This window comes from Monodon monoceros, unplaced genomic scaffold, assembly GCF_005190385.1.
Source record: "Monodon monoceros isolate NGI ecotype Baffin Bay Population unplaced genomic scaffold, NGI_Narwhal_1 Super_Scaffold_22, whole genome shotgun sequence".
NCBI classification, from domain to species: domain Eukaryota; kingdom Metazoa; phylum Chordata; class Mammalia; order Artiodactyla; family Monodontidae; genus Monodon; species Monodon monoceros.
The window spans coordinates 15,076,514-15,097,360 of record NW_021703779.1 but is presented as its reverse complement, the minus strand read 5'-3'; the positions used below and the strand labels follow the sequence as shown (position 1 = coordinate 15,097,360).

General features: G+C 42.1%; 1 protein-coding gene across 1 annotated transcript in view; it reads right to left on the bottom strand.

The window, feature by feature from the left end:
• The window catches only part of NHS (NHS actin remodeling regulator), a 350,958-nt gene that overhangs the window by 9,950 nt on the left and 320,161 nt on the right, over nucleotides 1–20,847 (bottom strand). The window contains exons 3-6 of the mRNA XM_029241248.1: nucleotides 7,398–7,501; nucleotides 6,123–6,185; nucleotides 3,928–4,120; nucleotides 359–490 (exon numbers count right to left, since the gene is read on the bottom strand). Of these exons, the coding sequence (XP_029097081.1) occupies nucleotides 359–490; nucleotides 3,928–4,120; nucleotides 6,123–6,185; nucleotides 7,398–7,501 (492 nt within the window). The remainder of the gene's footprint in view (nucleotides 1–358; nucleotides 491–3,927; nucleotides 4,121–6,122; nucleotides 6,186–7,397; nucleotides 7,502–20,847) is intronic.

Genomic DNA, 20,847 nt, shown 5'->3' with positions numbered 1-20,847 from the left:
CTCTCTCCAGATAAATGTATATTTCTCTAAAAGAATCTTTCATTGCATCTTGTTAATTTCTACTTAATTTCTGCCTTAATACTTTTTAAAAATAGCAAAATATTATATTTCAGCCATAAAATCTGAATGTATATGGCTAAATCCATAAGGTCAAGCCTTCACAGCCTGGAAGGATGGAGATTTAAAAAGTAATACCACCTGGCTTACTGAACACAAAACAAGTACACATCATTTCAAAACCTCTACGAGTTACAACGTTGACTATTTTTAAGGAAGCTGGTTAAAGGCTGGCTTCCATTTCGTCTCCTTATAATCGGCACCCGACAGAATGTTAACCATTAATAGTTTTATACCACACCTATTTCTTGTTGGACTCTTCTGGGGATACCCGAGATGGTTTTCCTCCTCCTCAGTTTTCGTCTCCGCTGTAGTACGGATTGTGAATGAACAAGAGAGCAGCGTATACTAGCCTCTCTGTCAAAACCAACTCCTGCAACCCACAAATAGGTCTCATTAGCCTCTAGAAATGGCAAACAAATTTTCATTTGCTTGGAACACAGTGATATTTATTGATTGGAACTAAAGGAAGAGTTTGGATTAAGCCTGTGAACAAATATAAGGGAGCCCTTATTCAGCTCTTATTTAAATTATGCTGCAGTACATTAAACTTTACTTCTAAATGCAGCTCTCCACAACAGCTTGCACTGCCAAAAGTAACAAGCAAAGAAGGAAAATCAAAAGAAAGAGGAGAGAAAAATAACATCAAAGAATCACTCTCACACAGAAATGGCTCCTTAAGGACTTACAACCTTTAGTTACTACTCTTTGCTGGTCTCTTTCCGGGCTCTCTGAAGCTGATATCTTTGCATAGTAGGTACGTAGCCAAGATGTTAACCTGAATTAGTTCAGCTAACATATCCTGACCCATTTCTGCATTAAAAGTGTCATTGTGAGGGTTTTTTTCCCCTCTACCTACTCTGCACTCTGCCCAAGCCCTACACACACACACACACACACACACACACACACACACACACACACACACACACACACACACACACACACACACACACACACACACACACACACACACACTCACACTCTCTCTCCTCCCTCCCTCCCTCCCTCCCTTCCCTCCCTCTCCCCATCTCCCCCTCCCCCTCTCTCCCTCTCCTCTCCCTTTCCGTCCCTCTCCCTCCCTCTCTGTCTCTCTCCTCCCTCTCCCTCTCTCTCCTCCCTCCTCCCTCTCTCTCCCTCTCTGCTCCCTCTCTCTCCCTCTCTCGTCCCTCCTCCCTCTCTCCTGTCTCCCTCTCTCTCTCTCTCTCAGGTCTCTTCTCCCTCTCTTCAGCTCCCTCATCACTCCACATGGGGCTGGGTCTCGTCTCTCTCCCTCGTCCTCTGCCTCTCCGTCTCTCTTCCCTGCTCTCTCTCCGTCCAGCCCTCCTCCCTCCCTCCCCATTCCCTCCCTCCCTCTCTCGTCCCTCGTCTCTCCCTCTCCTTCTCTCTCCTCGTCTTATATGCCTCTCCCTCCCTCTACTTCTCTCTCTCTCTCTCTACTTCTCTGTCTCTCTCAGTCTCTGCATCCTCGTGTCGTGCACTACGTACGTGCTTGTCAGGCTAAGTATGCATCTCCTTCCACTTGCCCGCCTTACCCTTCTTCTTTCCTCTCTCCTCTTACCGTCTCTCTCCCCTCGCGGTTTTCGGTGTCTCATCCTCTCCCCTCTCTCCTCCCTCTGCCGCCCCGTCTCTCCCCCTCTCCTCCGCCCCTCTCAGTTTCCCTCCCCCCCTCTCCTCTCTCCTCTCTCTCTCTCTGGAAACAACAGCCTAGAGATGTGTTTTTAAAATCATCATGTAACTGTCTACTTTCCTCTGCTGACTAAATTGGACACATTTTGGTTTAGCAGCAGTGTCTTATCAATATAAAATAAAAATAAAAGGCAGTCCTCGGTTCTTCACTTAAGTGGATCTATCTTCTGTACCAATTGTAAGTAAAGCTGGAATTCCCAGTCTTTACACGTGTCTGTTTTCTTTTGTAAATACACGGGGGAAACCATGATGCTTGTTAGTTTCTCTTTCCATAATTACATTATTGACACACTACATGCAGTCCTATCAAAACTAGAATGATGAGGGAGGAGGTGAGGAACTTGAACTCCTGCCTGGCACAGGCATGTACCAGGAATTTTTCATAGTGAGCACTGCTTCAGAAAGCCATAAGCCAAAAGTGCTTTGGAACCTGGTTGCTTCATCATGTATCCTGATTGTTAAACACGGGGCAGGATGGCATGTTAAACTTCGGTTCAGCTATACAGTAAAGCAGCTTGAGTTCTGCTTAGCTGTACAGTGACAACAGTTTGTAGAACTCATGTTGAAAAATCTGTATGAGATATCATATGTTGAATACTTTCAATACCATCAGAATTCATACTAATGAAATTTTCCTTTCTTAGTTCTAACCAAAGATTAAAATCCTTCTTTTTGATCATAATAATTATGTTACAGGCACAGGTATTTTGTGTCATATGGACATAATTAACAACTTTCTCATTAAAGCTCTTGAAATCAACATATAGTCTAGGCTTTAGTCTGAGGGTTCCTGAAATAAAGCAGAAGGAGAGAGCTTCCCTTTTCCTGAATCACAAGACCCATACTCGAAAGACTAAATTTGAAAACAAGACTATACTTACAGTGCCATGAAGAAAGCAGGTGTTGCTAATCATCAGATGTTCCCAGAACTGAAAGTTAGTTTAAGAGGATGCCAAAATGATTCATTTTGACAGCTGAACTCCCCTAAGCCCTCTCATTTAGATTACGGAGATCAGATAAAGTGCACATCTTTAGAATACTTTATCCTACAAGTTGAATAGGTCATCAGGAAAATTAAGTCCCAGCTCACAACCAGCCGATCAACTAGAACTCCTTTTGTCAGGAAGAAAATAATATTTACCCTGATACCTGGTCACCATTTGCTCCCCACTTTATATGAGACAAATTTGAGTGACGTTAATAATAGCCATGTCCAAACTGCATCTCGAGCAACATACAATCTTTAGTTACAAGGCACCCGGATGGAAATCAGTCATAAAATGGCCATTCTGAGATTTTCAATATAAGAATAAGTTAGAATTTAACTATTAGAGATGCTTAAAGAAAGCCCAATGGGTACATCATTTAATTTCTATCTTTGAAAGTTAGAATATTTTATAGCATTATTTTACTTACAACTAAGGTTACCACATTCTAAGATCACCAATTCTGGATTTTACAATTGCTGCCAGTAGACTTTTCAAGAAAAGTCCACACAGGCTTGCCTTCGACCTAGACTAATAGCCAAACTCTCAATACACAGGAGGAGGAAAGCAGAGGGTGAATGGAAGCCAGGCTTGGTGCGTTTAGAGTAGAATTCAGCCTTCACCTATGAATCCATGTATTTTTTAGGTCAAAAATCCGCCAAATCAATGCAGAAGTCTAGACGATCTTTGAAACAAGCCTACCTCCATCCAAGGAAGCATGAAAACAGGTTTTACAGTTGGTCTACAGGATCACTAGTTGCGGTTTTGGAAACCTGGGGCTTGCTGTTTTCTCTCTTGCGGTGCCACGCATCATTATCGTGTGATAATCACTGCCGCGTTCTCCATTATTTCAGTCAGCTATGGCCAGAGAGCTATTTGGTGACTTTTTTTTTTTTCCAAAAAGAAACTGTCCATCATTTACATAACAAGCAGCCCAGCGGAACATATGCAAATTGATGTTCAGAACCTGATAAAAGCATATTGAACATCTTCTGGGCCGTATTCTGATGAAAAGGGTATCATGTGTTTACAAAACGTATTCTTAACTGGTACACCAAGCAGCACAGATTTTGACCATATTTAATACATGGAATATTCCGACCCGACTGCCCCTAAGAAAAAAACAGAACGATACCAGTGACATTGATGGGAATAATGCAAGAAGAAATCACTTGGGCATCTTGTTTCATCTTCTCCTCCGGCGTCGGGAGAGGTAGTGCTTTGCTCCAGTTGGTCTGCTTGTCCAGTGTGGAAGGGATATTGTGTACTGGGTTTTTTGGCCGCTGCCCTAGCATGACATCTGTATCTTCGTCCTCCGGGGGATGGGACTGCAAACGAAGTACATTCAGATTCAGACTCAGCCATCAGGGTTTATACATAAGCACATATATATTTCAGAGTTAAGAAAAATGAGGTCAGAAATAAGCTTTCAGGTCAAAGGAAGAATTCCTAGACGTAGTTAGTAAGTACAACTAACTGAAAGTTACGATTTCAGTAGTCAAGCAACACAAAAGAAAAAAAATAGGCTAAACATGCTTTTCGGGTCAAAGGGAATTAAGCGGAGAGACAAGGTAGCCAGAAATCCCCAAACTTCAAACTGAAGAAAGATGTGAGTCTCTAATCCGCTGAGAGGTAGATTCACTTTCTGGATAGCTGTCTCACCATAAATTCCTACTCAAACTCTTGAAAGCTCTAGGTGACTAGGATCAAAGGGGGAAGATGATTTAGATGCCTATGAAAAGGTTTGGAAAACTGGCCAGAAAGCCTGGAGTCAGGAGACATTCCAGAACACATAACCAGAAGGACAAGCTGACCTAATCTGAGAGGCCAGATTCAAATACACGGAGTTAATTTTACTGCAGGATGATGGCATTTGTGAATGACATTTTAAAATGCAATTTTGTCAACACTATGCACGTGGAAAAGCAAAAGTGAAGAATCTCCTCCCACCGACGATAGTGGAAAATACAAATACTGTTACTGGGGGGAAAGATTCAAGTGGCTTTCATTTTCCAATTCCGAAGAGTAAAATAGTCCTAGTTTGTTTTCTTTCAGCTTCGCAGTGCGAAGCTTTTCTTCCAGCTGTGTATTTAAAGACCTTGACTTCCATGTGATATTTGCAAATTCTCCGTCCAAACCTTTGATCGATTTTAATACTGTCTAACTTTTATTTCAGGGTTGGGCTCCTAGCCCAGATTATTAAAAAGGCTCCATCCCAAGTTTGATTTCAGGGTTGGGTTTCTAAACCAGATTATTAAAAGACTTAGTTTTTGCTGCTGAACCTAGTTTTATTTCTTCCCACAATTTGTTGGAAGGTGGCTGTTTGTGTAAAATAAGCATTTTTTCCTCTTATTCCAGTTAGGTTTTAATAATATTGTCCTAAAATCAGGATCATTAAAAAAAATTCTCATTCTCACATTTGGAAGCATCGTGCCCTGTTGACTCAGGATTTCACGTATTGTCAAAGTCCCCTTAAAGAGAAGATTCCAGAGCCACTCGTTTTAAACTAACCCCCAGCATTTGCTTACCTTGTCAGAGGTACCTGCAAAGCCCCCCAACACACCCAACAGGATATGATTACCCCCCTTGAGAAAAAGGTGTTCGCCATGAACATTTTTAGTACAACATTGCAACCTTCTTTCTCTCTTCAGCTTTTGTGCAGATTCCCAGCAAAGCAAATAGCTCAAATAAAGTTGGAGCACAAAAGACTTTGTTTCCTAGGTAACTTCCAAAAAGGAAACAAAAAGGTTTGGTGTGTGCGGAGAGACAGAGAGGGGGAGAGAGGAGGAGCTGGAGAGAACCCCCTGCCCCGCGACACACACCACAGTCCACATTTTGTAGGCGATTCCTTCCTTGAATAACAATGGACTGGGAAACAAAGAAAGAATAGTGACCTGACTGCAGGCTCTGGCCGGCAGCCAAAAGCACTTTTTATTTAATGGTGACAGGGACAATTGGCTGACGGCGAATCCTTTTGTCCTGTTCTCTTTTGCTTTGAGAAGTGAACCTTTACAGTTCTAACAAATATAGGGCAAGTTGAAATTTCTTTTCTCCAAACTGCAGAGTCCAGGGATGGTGTTAGGTGACGCCTTGAACAAAGCCTTAATTGCAGCTTGGAGGAGGGGGGGGATGTAAAAGCCAATGATATTACTGTCTACTTTATATTTTATTTAATTCAAGTTAGGAAAATACCGCTCTTTAAATTGATTTAAAAGAATACCTGTTAGTTAGTTAGAAACAACACAGTTTGCCATAAAGAAAGAGAGAAGAAAGTGAAAGTGTATAGAGAGAATGGGATAGGCTGTGACGGAACGTTCTCAGAACCAGTACCTTTCTACTCCATGGGGTCATGTGGCAACATTCAGTGGGGGAGGGCGAACGGGTGCTGTTAAACTATGAACATGAAATGCAAAAAAAGAAAAAATTAAAAACATGCACACAACACACAGTATCTGGTTAAGTCAAATCTATGATATTAATGAATGAATATATTGGGGTCACTCCCGTCCTTCCTTCAGAATGCGTCTTGGTTTTATGAGAAGTAGCATAAATAGTGGTTATGGTTAAGAGCACAGATTCTGGAGCTAGACTGAGTTTGAATCCTGCTTCTACCACTTATTTGCTGTGTGACCAGGGGCTCTAAGGTCAGTTTTCTTGTCCTTAAGATAGGAAAAGGATAGTATCTACCTTCCAGGGCCATTTTGAGGATTAAATGAGTAAATATAAATAATAGGCTTAGAAGAATCTGGGCACTTAAGAAGCTCTGTGGGTTAGTGTCAGCTACTGTTCCTATTATTATTATCCTTACCATGTAGCTGTAAAATATCTGTGAAATTATCTTTGTAAATTGTAACTTTATATCTTTTAGATCCCAATCCCGTTTGCTAATTTGGGAAAGACCAAATTATCTTCTTAGAGTGAGTTTATTTTCCTCTGAACTCTTCGGAAGAAATTTTCTTGTGTATTATTTCCTCCTCTGGACTGCTCCAAATTTGCCCCTTCCTCATATTCATAGTCTGTATTTGAAGACAGGGCCGGTTTCATGGGCATGTGACCTGTGTAGTCACATAGGGCCCCACGCTCAGAAGGGCTCCGTGCTTGGTTAGATGCTGTCACCGTCTTGAAATTCTTAGTTGTTGAGTAATGGGTCCTGCATTTTCATTTTGCACTGGGCCCCACAAATCATGTAGCCAATCCTGTTAGGAGACTAATCTAGTAACCAGAATCCCCTTTGCAGGATCTACTTGAGAAGGACAGTGAAACTCTTTAAAACTCTAAACCATGTCAGCTTTGGATTCAGTTAGCCCTCCAGTACAGCACTTTCCATATAGCATTGCTTTACTGTAACATGAATTATCCCTGGATGTGTCTTTTCATCTATTAGATTATGAATTCCTAGAGGTCAGGGGCCATATTTAATTTTCCTTTCAGTCTTCCATGATGTCAGCAAAATGCCTCCTCATTGCAAGAACTCAACAAATTATTTGTGCACTTGAATGATACCAGCTCTGTGTGTCTTAACAGTGATGGGAAACCCAAATAAAGTAAGGGTCATGCTCAAGATCTCAGGAGGAAGCAGACACCACGGACTTCAAGGGTACTTACCATCTTAGTGCAAATAGGTGAAAACAAATAGAGGCAACCACAAGGAATGCTCGGTTCCATCAGAGGCTTAGCATTGGTGTATGCAGTTCTAGTTCTTCTTAAGCCTATGGCAGACATGTTTCAGAGGGGAGGAACACTCAAGGTCTAATTCTGTTCTAAGTTTCTAAATTTTAACTGACAGGGTTGCTCATTAACTTTTAAGCAAAGCAAATGCCATCTCCTCAGGCCCAGTTAACTTTGATCTAGATCTTATTTAAGAAGATAATTTCATAGGGTCTGCGGCTCCCACGTTGAAAGCGGTCATTTTGACAGATGTGGTATATGTGGCCAGAGACTAACTTGGCTCTGTCATAAGAATCAGTCATAGGTAGTGATGTGCAGGTCTCGAGTAAGACGCTGTAGTGTGCAAAATAGAGAACTCATGGAAGTAGGAAAAGGAACCTGAATGCAAAGCCTACATGGAAATCGAACCTGTTTCCAAGAAACAAAAGGTGTCTCATGAAAGGATTTCAAAAAATTACACAGGAGGAAACTGCATCAGTGATGTTAATATAGAAAATATATCAGTGATGTTAATATAGTAATTTTGGTAGTTTGTCTTAAATCTCCTTAGTCAGCTTTCCTGTTGAGTATTTTTTCCAGGAGTGAGGGATGAGGCGTGGTTTTTATTTCTCATCTGTTTGAGAAACGCCCCCATCCCATTAAACAAACATGAGGTAACACCTGGAAATGACTAAGGACGGCAAGTCCAGAGAGAGAGCTCAGACCATTCAGTTTTGGTCCCCATCATTAAATCAAGGTCTGCGTGGGTTACACTCCACAGAAGATTCCTTCTCAGCTAATCAGCGTCTCCACTCTTTTTTAAAATTTAATTTTTTAAATGGAAGTATTTACAATATTGTGTTAGTTTTCAGGTGTACAATCCACTCTTTTGATAGTAGCTCCAACCTCCAGCTTGTGAGGACTGAAACTAGGTACTCTTGAGCTCGTGTGTGGAAGGATTGTGTTCTTTGGTTCCACCACCTAGACACAAGCACTCAAGCCCCTGCAGATGGTCTGTCTGTGTAGAGTATTTAAGTTTATAATATTCACGTGAGCTATGGTTTTATTCTTGCCATGAATTAGTAACTGCCTTAGTGTAGTGTTTTTTTAATATACATTTATTTTTATTTGTTCATTTATTTATTTTTGGCTGCATTGGGTCTTCGTTGCTGCGCACAGGCTTTCTCTAGTTGCGGCAAGCGGGGGCTACTCTTCGTTGCAGTGTGCGGGCTTCTCATTGCGGTGGCTTCTCTTGTTGCGGAGCACGGGCTCTAGGTGTGTGGGCTTCAGTAGTTGTGGCGCATGGGCTTAGTTGCTCTGCGGCATGTGGGATCTTCCGGGACCAGGGCTCGAACCGGTGTGCCCTGCGTTGGCAGGCGGATTCTTAACCACTGCGCCACAAGGGAAGTCCCTAGCGAAGTGTTTTAAAGCATCCTCTTTCCTGGGTATTTGGTCAAAGGAAATAAAATCATTCTGATTATTTCTGATTAGGTTTTTATATGGCAAATACAATAGTCAGTTCATACAGTTTTTTCTTAAATTATCTAAGAAATAAAACTGCAAGAGAACTGCTACCTTGGGGTATCTCTGCATGGCCCAGCATGCTATTCCTTAACGTAGATGGATAAGGTTAGGAAAAGCTACATGCTGATCAAACTTGTGTGAACTAAATTATTCTTTAAAGGCTCTATTTAAATTAATCCTGTTGCTTATTTCAGACTAAGACTTGTAAGGTCAGGAACCATTTCTTGTTCATAACTGTATTCCTACTGCCTCAGTAATACTCAGTAAATATTTGTCGTACTGCTAACACCCCCGTGTGCCTGGCATAAGCAAACAAAAATCTTCTATAAAGAAGCTGTCAGATTATTTCTACATACAATTTTTCAGTATAACATCCAGCACAAAGTCAAAGATAACAAGGCAAGGAGGAGACAAATCAGCATGAACAAGAAGCATCCGAAACAGCAGATGACAGAAGCAGACCCATGGGGAAATCTGCTTTTGGAATTATTACTCCATGCACGAGTAGCAGTGAGCAACATTGGCTTCCCCAGAGTAAGTGTGTGGCAAGATTGTTAGACCACTCATTCATTCATTCAAAAGCACTTCTTTGATGAGGGTCAGAATCAGCCCCAGTATAAACAAATTGTCAGATGAAAACTAATGTCACCTTCATGAGTTATATGCGTGTTCACTGTATGGTTCTTTTGACTTTTCTGTACTTTTCATAACAAAACATTGAAGAAAGGTGCAAAAAGAAATATCTCCTTCCTTTTCCAGGCTTCCACTCTGGCCCTCCCACTGATTTTGAGAGGCCTCAGACTCCGTACTGCACCATTTTAGAATCAGCCACCACCAGTCATCTTGTCCCTGACACAAGATGCCTCTTTGATGCTTTCACTGCATTTCTGTCCCTGCTGGCCCCATTAGTTATAGCCTCAAATTGTTACCCTAGCTTCCTATGGAACTCCTTCAACGAAAGCTGGAGTTATAACCAGTGTTCAGAACAAGAAATAACAGACATTATACGCAAAGCTGTCAAAGAAATTTCTTTGGTGAATGATGAAGGAATATTTTCCAAACCCCAGTTTCTCCTTGTGGTGTGTGTGTGAGAGAAAAGTTAATTTCTCCACTTTTGTGGCTATGAACAAGTATTTCTCCAAAGATCTCAAGACTTTCTCCAATCTTTCTCTTACTGCCGAAAGAAAAAAAATAATCCGTCCACAGTTTACTTTCTTTTCGGTTTTATTTCATACTCTGATGGGGGCTTGTTTTGCTTCAGAACTTTCCAAAAGACATCTGTTAAAATGTTGTGGTAATTCCAGCAGGAAGTGTTTTGAAAAATTGGCTTTGGTTTGTGATCTAACCGATACCACATGGCATTTATACCAGTAGACTTTCAGAGCTGATTTATTACTATCATGCTGTCTTAAACATGAGAATTGTTTACTAGAGAACGGATGCTGTGGCACATTTGAATACAGGAATAAAACCTTAGAGCGAAGATGTCCATTGCAAGCCACGCTGGGTTCCTAGTAGGTGATCTGAGATCTTATTCTCATTCTACCCTGGGGCTTGTTGTCCTTAGACCGAGTCTTTGCATTTCTGCACATATTATGGCCTGTCTGTGAGATAGAGGGGAACTTGGCTGCCTCAGATTTTTCTTCACTGGAGTGTGTGTATGTGTTGTACATAAATATGAAGTGCTTTGATCTTTCTGGAAGGCTTAAAAGAGTCTGGCAATACCTTCTTCACATATCGCTCTTACTGCTACAATTACATAGCACTGTTATTCCCTTGAGAATGTCCCAGAGTCTCCTACTGGCTCACACTGGGCTCCTATCTTCCAAACATGTTCAATAACATCACGTTAAACTCCTACTGTGCTTCTCCCTTTCCTTTCTTCTCAACTCCAACCTTTACCAAAGTGTACAACCATGGGGAAAACAAAACGATGAGGTAAGTCAAAGTTTAGGGCCCATCCTAGGCTTTCCCTGTCCCTTTCCTGGTTCCTCCTTTGTCACCACTCTTTCCCAGGCAAAGCAAGGCCTTCACACTTCCCCAGAGGGCCTGAATGCAGCACCCCACGTGCCCAAACCCTTCACGCCACTCTCCCAGCCAGTTGCGAGGCTGGAAAGAAGCCTGCAGATGAGCTCACATCAACGTGCTGAGAACTCCTGGTGATAAACCCAAAGGAATAAATCCCTCAAGCAGAATTCTGGACAGTGCTTGTAGGCTAAGAGGAAGATATTTGGGAACAGGTGCCTACTGAGTTCTTCTTTTAACCACTGTATACACTAATATCTATTTAAAGTGCTAAAATACACAAATATTCAGGACTGGGAAAAATGGCCTTATCATTGTCATGTCTGCTTTTCCAAGTCATCCCTTTATTTCTTTTATTTATTTATTTATTACAACATCTTTATTGGCGTATAATTGCTTTACAGTGTTGTGTTAGTTTCTGCTGTATAACACAGTGAATCAGCTATACGTATACATATACCCCCATATCTCCTCCCTCTTGCATCTCCCCCTTTCCCACCCTCCGTATCCCACCCCTCTGGGTGGTCACAAAGCACCGAGCTGATCTCCCTGTGCTATGCGGCTGCTTCCCACTAGCTAGCTATTTTACATTTGGTAGTGTACATATGTCCATGCCACTCTCTCACTTCGTCCCAGCTTACCAACTTCCCCCTGCCCGTGTCCGCAAGCCCATTCTCTACGTCTGCATCTTTATTCCTGCCCTGTCCCTGGGTTCACAAGAACCATTTTTTTTGTTAGATTCTACATATATGTGTTAGCATACGGTATTTGTTTTTCTCTTTCTGACTTACTTCACTCTGTATGACAGACTCTTGGTCCATCCACCTCACTACAAATAACTCAGTTTTGTTTCTTTCTGTGGCTGAGCAATATTCCATTGTATATATGTGCCACATCTTCTTTATCCATTCATCTGTTGATGGACACTTAGGTTGTTTCCATGTCTTGGCTATTGTGAATAGTGCTGCTATAAACATTGGGGTGCAAGTATCTTTTTGAATTAGAGTTTTCTTCAGATATATGCCCAGGAGTGGGATTGCTGGGTCATGTGGTAGCTCTGTTTTTAGTTTTTTAAGGAACCTCCATACTGTTCTCCATAGTGGCTGTATCAATTTACATTCCCACCAACAGTGTAGGAGGGTTCCCTTTTCTCCACATTCTCTCCAGCATTTATTATTTGTATCAATAGAACATATGTCTACCTTTAAATTCCCTCTTAGGTATACGGAGGTAAGAAATATGAGTATGTCCACAAAAAGCCTTTCACAAAAATATTTACAGCAAGTTTATTCATAAAAGCCTCCCCCCCGCCCCACAAAAAAAAAAAAAAAAGCCCTAACTAGAAATATCCACCAACAGCAGAAAGGATAAACAAGTTGTGGACTACTGTATTCATACCATGGAATACTACACAGTAATAAACAAGAACATGCCATTGATACGTATAACATTGACCTCAAAAAAATCACGTGGAACGAAAGAAGCCACACACAAAAGAGTACCGTGCTCATTCACTTTTGAATCCCATTCTGTTGATAGATTGACAGACATTTTGTGTATGAGAGAGAGATCTGCCCCTACTGAGCAGAGCTTGAACAGCGGTGGCAATGGCAGTGGTGCAGTTTTCACCCTGAGAGGCTTTCTGAAAGACTGTGGAACTGCAGAGAATCTCCCTCCTTTTGATCTCAGCTGGAATTGAACAAAACTTCTTAGGGTGATGGAATGCAAAATGATTGTATGTATTTCAAAGTTCAGCAACCCTTTGTTTAATGGCATTCTATTAATGAAGTAATTTAATTGTGCAGAGCACAACAAAATTGCATTTTGAAGCATGTGTGGAAAGTAGTCTCCATGCGAATGGAAAAGAGGACTACAGGCAGGCTGGGAGGAAGCACACTTCCCACTGCCGCTCAGTTGTTTATTCTTGGGAACTGCTCTGGACTGTCAAGAACACAAAACAAGGCTCACTGGACCACAGTCACTGTGATGTTGCTGCCAGTGAGTATCTTATTCATCCCCTGTGGCCAGCTTTGCCAATTAGTGGGGTCACTGCCAAGGTCCACTCAGCGTCAATCCTCAAAGGTCGCTAGCACCAAATAAAAGCCATGAGTGGGGGAAAAGCAGGCCAGGCTTTGAAGTGCAGGGAAGAAGGAGGCTTTGAACTGCTGCGAACAGCACAAATACCCTCCCCTAGATCATAGGAGCTGGCAGTGTGAGTCCCAGAACAGCCCAGAGGCGTGGGGAGGTTCCTCCCTCACCCTCTGTGCCTTGCCCTCAGCTGGGGTCTCCGAGGTGTGCGGTAACCGAAGAGCTATTGAACATCCGGTCTCACGCCAAGGGACACTTTCCCCTTGTAATTCAGGCCAGATGTGGCAAAAGCTCCGTGGAGTCATACTTGACCTTACCACAGCAGATTTAAAAAACAAAAACAAAAAGGCAGTACTTTCTCGCACACAAGCCATGCATGCTCCTTCTTTACCTTTCCCCTGTTTTTTTCATTTTTTTAATTGACTCCTTTTTGAGTACAGCTCTATGAATGTTATCACATGCATAGACTCCTGTAACCCTACCACAGTCAGGATTCAGAACGTTTCCATTATCGCAGCAAAGTCCCTCGTGCTATCCCTTTCTGGTCACAGTCTCCCCCTCCTCCTACCTGTGGCAACCCCTAGTCTGTCCTCCATCACTATGGTTTTGTCTTTTTGAAAGTGTCATATAAATGGAATCATACCTTTTGAGACTGGCTTCTTTCACTCAGCATAATGCCTTTGAGATCCATCCTTTTTTGTGTGTATCAGTAATTCGTTCCTTTTTATTGCAACTAGTATTCCATTGTCTGCTTATACTCTGAACAATGAAATGTCTCAGGCATGCAAGAGAATGTCAACCTGAGAATGTTCTGTAATGATGTGTACAAACAAGTAATTTTATTGGCTGTTCCACAGTCAGGCTAATGTTTTAAAAAGAAAGAAAGAATTCCAAAGGTAAAGTCTGCAATAGGGAATTTTCCTTATTTCTCACAATATTTAATATGAACCAGACTCATTGGCTAATTCTTTCCTTAGCTGTTGTGCTGGCTATTAAGCTGTTGTCTGTCAGCTGCAAATCTATTCTTCCATACTCTGCACTGTTATTGCTGGGACTCTGCAAACATTTCCGCACCAGCTGCTCCTTCTTAGGTTCTGCCCTCGGAGTGTCAGCTGCTTTCTGCAGTCACTGTATCTGTGTCACCTCAGTTTCCCATTTGCCATGTCAGTCTTATAATGCCTTCACTGTACTGAATTCTCTCTTTTAAAATAACTGGTGTGGTTTCTGTTTTCCTGACTGGACCTTGACTGATGAAGTACCAGGCTTTTGCCCCTGGCTTGCTTGTGTCTGAGGCATCTGACGTGCTTGCTACTTCCAGTTCCTCAGTCAAGGGAGGGAAACATGAACAAGTGTGATGTTCCGTGGGGTGTCAAGATGATAATGATCTCTGCAGTTTATGGCAGAGAGCAGGAGAGCTGACATAGTGCCAAAAGCAAATTGCTTCTGATGACCCTTGAAAATGGGTATAGAGGGAAAAAGTATTTGCTAGGGTCAGTAGCTGTGTTCCACATGCTAGGTGCTGTGCTGATTTACTCTAAGAAAAATACCATATTGGAATAGCAGCTACAGAGTCACAAACTACTTATGGCCAGTTTCCCAGATCTGTCTACCTGCTGCAAAGACCAGACAGGTGAGTTAAATGGAGGGTGTGATAGGCATCCCCACTCCTGCAATCCTATATTTGAAACTCAAGTCAGGCTTTTCTCTCCCTAGTATACCATGAAGAAATACCATACTAGAAATGGAGGAAATTAATCCTGTACACACACAGCCTCGTATCTTCATAAAGCATTGCTCTTTCTGATCATGTTATTTCTGTGCTCAGAACCCTTCAATAATTTCCTCTGCGTATGGAATAAATTCAAACATTTTAGTCTGACATTCAAGATCCTTCAAGATCTGGTCTATTGAAGCACTGCAGCCAAACCAAAGTATCTGAATTTATGTATATACACTCCATTTTCTCCTGCCTCTGTGTGCTTGCTGTCATGGTTTCCTCGGCCTGTAATCTTTTTCAGAATTCGACCCCATCCTTCAGGGTCTTCTCAAATGCTACCTTTTCCATGAAGTTTAATCCTAACATTGACCCCATTCTAACACCCCACACCAGTTAGGTCTTAACACCTGATACTCAATACCACATAATTTCCTCTAGTAGTCATGTACTCTGGATGGCAGAGATTATGTCTCATTCATTTTTGTATCCTTCTAGTACTTATTAATAGTGGGTGTTGGGTTAATTTTTTTTTCTCAAAATGAAGAAATAAATAAGAAGCTATAATGGGGAAAGGGCATTCCAAGTGGCAATATTGTTTTGAGAGTGCAGGATATTTTTCTAGAGAAGCACATGGAGTTTGGTTTGGCTGAGGTCTAGGGTGTGTACAAAGGACTTGTGGGAAATCCATCTGGAAAGGTAAGTTAGGACCAGATTGCACAGAGGCTGGAGAGTAGTTGGGCTAAGGATTTGAAATTATTTCTTTAGGCAGAATGGAGAAATAGAAGGTTTAGTATTAGGGAAGAATTTGTATGTCAAAGGTTCTCATACCAAAGTTAGAATTTTTCTGAACTGGTTTAAAGGAGCAAACTAGATGAGATAAAGGGAAATACCTAAGCTGAAGCAAGAGAGACTTAATTTGGATGGACAGTACCATTTTGAGAAAGGTCATAAAACAACAGAATACTTCTGAGAGAGCCTGCAAAACTATGAAGATATTTTGTAAAAGCAAAACGAGACTTGTCTGGGACTCTGTGGTATGTATAATTATTATTATTATTATTTTTTTTTTTTTTTTGCGGTACGCGGGCCTCTCACTGTTGTGGCCTCTCCCGCTGCGGAGCACAGGCTCCGGACGCGCAGGCCGTGGATCACGGGCCCAGCCGCTCCGCGGCATGTGGGATCTTCCCGGACCGGGGCACGAACCCGTGTCCCCTGCATCGGCAGGCGGACTCTCAACCACTGCGCCACCAGGGAAGCCCTGTATAATTCTTTTATAGCAAAGGAAAGGCTTGGTAGCGTTTCTTAGTCCTAACTCTTATAAACCACTAGAATATTGAAAATCTCTAATGTGCACCCATGGAGAAAGGGAAGGAGGGGAGAGACTGGATAAGAGAAGAGGGAGCTGGGGATGGGAGGCAGGGTGAGGCAGTGAGAAGGTCTTTATCCTAGGGCAGGTAAATACTACTGAAATACCCTCTCCTGCCGGCACTAGTCTTTAATCTCTCCTGGCTCGGAACTCCACTCTCAGCCTTCTGATTCTTCTGTAAGCTAGTTTAGTTTTTCTCAGAAGCTGCCTTCTGGTAGGTCCTATTTTTTTCTTCTCGATAGAAAATGGAAGAGTAAACATCGTCATTGTTCATAGCTCTGGACTATGACCAAAGGGGTCTGGGTCCGAATTTGAGTGATGACCTCCATTTACTTCTGAATAAGGCTGTTGGAATGTCCCCTGTCCTGCAAATGCATCCCCTTAATAAGAAAAGTATGATTTGACAGATTTTTATTTTAATATCCCTGGATGCCACAGTGTGATAAGTTAGAAAACTACTGTCAGGCTATGAAATGACAAAGAATCTCTGATATTCTTTCCTCGTTCATTTTATCAAGTCTGACAAAGAATATTACTGTGAACACGATTGGAATAAGTTAACTGTCACTCCTGATGATAAGGATTTAGGCCTCAGTGTTTCTCTGGAACCTGGTCAACTTTTGCCTTCAGGCTCCATCTCATGTCAAGCATCTTTATCTAATACCACAGGGACCATTAGACAGTCTACCCTGGATCACTGATGAAGCTTGGAGAAGGACACTGGTGAGACTGCTGGAGTCTCTTCCCATATTCGAGGAAGGGTGACTTCCATGCCTGTCTATCTGGACAGCAGAATCTAAGCAGGGACTTAGACCTCAAGAGTCCCCATAGACCTGAGTGCAGGCCGAACACAGCAATAGATGGTTCAGCTCAAGTGCTGACTCTCATCAGTAGGGGCGGTGGGGACTATGTGGGAAAGAGTGCTATAATCTCTTGGGAATGCCTGCCTTAGGCTTACGCAGGGCAAGAGCACGTGAATATTCCACGTATTCGCAGACCTGGGCGTGGACCAAGGGCCCTGGCTGATGAGAACAGATAAGCTGGACATTCCATTCAGCAGGGGATCGGGGTGAACTGCTATGATAAACTGACTCCACACTCTGAAATGGGAATCTATGCCATGATGGTACGTTAAGGGCCAAAGTGTCATATACCATGGCAACTTCTAACCATTTGAGATTAGATTTTCTGTGGTCTTCTAAATTTTGCTATTTAAAGTAAAGAAATTCTGAACTAAGCATTTCCTGGTTGAACCTACCTTTTCCCGAAGCCATATATGTATCGTAGGCATTGGAGTGTAAGTCCCAATGGTGAAATATCCATGGCTAAGAGTTTACATGTATTTTTAACTTTATATTTTGAAATAATTTTATACTTAACAGAGAAGTTGTAAAAAATAGTAGAGTTTCCACATACTCCTTATCTAGGTTTTCCTAATGTTAACATCTTACATAACCATAGTACATTTATTGAAACCAGGAAATTAACATTCATAAATACTATTAACTAATCTATTAACCTTATTTGGATTTTGTCGGTTTTCCCACTAATGTCCTTTCTCTGGTCCAGGATCCAGTCCAGGGTCTCACACTGCATTTAGTTGTCAAATCTCCTTAGTGTCCTTCAGTTTGTGATAGTCCCTCAGTCTTTGCCTTACGTGACCTTGACACTTTTGAAGAGTACTAGCCAATTATTTTCTAGAGTGTCCTTCAAGTTGGAGTTGTCTGATGTTGTCTTATGATTAGATTGAGGTTACTCATTTTTAGCAAGAATCCCACAGAAGTGTTACCTCAGTGCATGATGTCAGGGGGCTCATGTATAGGCGTGCCCTTTTACTGCGGATGTTAACTTTGATCACTTGGTTAAGATCGTGTCTGCCAGGCTTTTGCAGCTGAAGTTACTATTTTCTGTTTGTAATCAACAAGTATCTTGTGGGGCGAAATTTTGAAAGTATGCAAATATCCTGTTTCTCAACATAATTTCACCCAACTATTTTAGCATCCTGTGATGATTACTGTCTGTAAAAAGTTTTGCTGTCATATTTGGCTAACAGTGATTTTAAAAAATTTCCATCAGTATTTCTACATTTATTAGTTAGAATTCTTCTGTAAGGAAGAGGTACCCCACCCCCATGTATTTATTTACTTATCCCAATTACTTATAGACAGTACAGACTCATAGACAGTTCTTTTATACTGTGTGTTATCATCTATTACTATCATTATTGTATTGTCCCAGATTTGGCCATCGGGAGCACCTTCAAGTTGGCTCCTGTGCCTTTCTGACATGCCACTATTATTTATTTTAGTACTTTCTTGCTTCCTGGCCTCTCAAGATATTCCAGGCTTATCTTCTATTTTCCCTGGCCAGCCCTGGAAAGGAGTCCTGGTTTCTCTTATCAGAGAGTGGTATTTAGAAACAAGATCTGGGCACTAGATGTGCTCAGTGTTACCAGTGTCATTGCTTCTAAGGCACTCTCAGGGGACAGAGCTAGGAAATACGTTTGTATACTCACACATGCACATGTGCACATATTTATTTTGTGCCTACCCACCTGCATATCCATGTATGTGTGTATGTGTGTGTGTGAGAATATATGTATGAATTTATACTGATACTTTAGATTCTAATCCAACACCACAGTATTCATCCTTGACGTCTTTCTTTCCTTCTTTAGAGCTCCTTTCTCCAATGGTGACAAACTGTCATTATCCATAACATGTTTATTTATTTGTTCAATCCTAGTATACACAAAAAGTAGTTTCAGAATTTCTAACTCATTCTCTTGTAAAGAACAAATTTACTAACTAAAGTACAATATTTGTGTACAGTTCCTTTTGTCTTTCATCTACATGGTTGCTTTAGCCGCGGCTGCTCCCCGGGAAGCTCCCGCATGGGGATGGGATCTCAGACTTCCACGTTACTGTGGAGGGAAGAGCTGGAGGAGATCAAGATGGATACGGGCTTTTCCCAGTACACAGGGCATTACAGAATGGCACACCCAGTCTGTTTCTCTTCACTACCCATTCACCAGTTCCCCATGTATAAATATCATCCCCCCAGTTATGCTGCTGAGTGCCACACATCCATCCAGACTGAGAAAGTGAGAGAGGGACTCAAGCCAAGAAGCCGCCAAACAAGCTCTTTCACGGATGCCGACTGTGGCCATGCTGCTTTCCCTCCCGCTGGGCCTCAGCATGCTCCTTCAGCCTTTCCCAGTTGTCCTTTGCGTCCTGTTTCTCTGTCCCCCAACCCCCCATTCACTAGATCTTTCAGTTTGCGTGCTCTTTGTTACACCTCAAAATCCGCTCTCTTCTACCAGGCACCCCCTTAAATATATGTCTAACTTGACAAGATGGTTCTGTGGTCTGGCATTTTTTATTTACCTTTGCTCACAAATGAGCCTCTGGGATGTTCTCTCCCCAGGAGCATCTCTCTTCAGAAGAATGTGACCATCTGTTGGTCCCTTGTACTCGGCTCTGTCATCAAAGGGCTACTGGATGGAAATGTTCTTCTTAAAATGTGTCGAGCCATCCCTTCTAGGTGGCTTGCCCAGGTCACTCGACCTCTGGCCTCTGATTCTGCACACGTAGGGTGGCTACTCTGTGGCTACTCTTGTTAGTGCAGGGTTGGTTCTTCAGTAAATAGCCATATGCCTGCTGGTCTGGTCAGCTTTGGGGCACTGTCGCCGCCAGAAGAGCCGCCCTGGCAATTTGCCTGGGGACTTCCTCATGGCTCTTTGAACAAGGAGGCTGGGCACCCTAAAAGCTTCCTGTGTTACCACCTCTGTAGCGTGGCTTATACCTCAGTGTTGCATGCCCTGGGATGTTTTTCACTTCACGTTTCCAAGTAGAAAGATTAGAGTTATGGAGATGCCTAACTCATCCTGTCCAAGAGATTTCAAGATTGTCCTTAGTATCCTGAAGGTTTTTGCACTTGGCAAATGGTTATGTCAGAAGCCATAGTCAGCTCCCAGTAGAGGTTCAAAGCATTGACTGTATTGTCACATTAGCTGCCTGGTTACATTGGCTTCCTACCTCCACTGCTAATCGCTTAGAAACACGGGGTCTGGCAATGGTGGCACAACCTGAGGTACAATTGTAGACCTTTCAGCAAGCCAGGAGCCAGGGCAGCTTCTTTGCCAGTCAGCTTAGTTTAGACCTCACTGAATTAGGCTGTTGTCATCCTAACACCTAAGTCCATTCATGCATGTATCTGCCTGTGGTGGATATTCTCTGACTCACTACGTGCTTGCTTGCTTTCTTGCTTAAGAAGAAGCAATTCTTTAGGAAGGGAATGGCCAAAGAACACCACTGCAAAGGGAAGGGAAAAGAATGGGGGACAGAGGAGTGGCCAGGCGAGATGGCTCAAGTATAAATGAATGAGAAATTCTGTATGACGTACCATTCTGACTTTAGGATCAAGTGATGTAACACAGGAATTGTGTAAAAGGGAAGATTGTCTGATAATTTTCGATTCAGTACCTCAGAGGCTCTTTGACTTGAATATTTAAAGTTCCCAAGTTTATGCCTTTGCCCTCTTGGCAGTATAGCACACTGTTTTAATCCACGGCTGTGTCTTATTGCTCTGTTTAAAATTATATTCATCAATCCATCAGTAAATATTTGTGGTTAAAACAAAACAACAAAATAAGAATACTTCTTTCCAAAGTTACTTAGGTTAGCTAT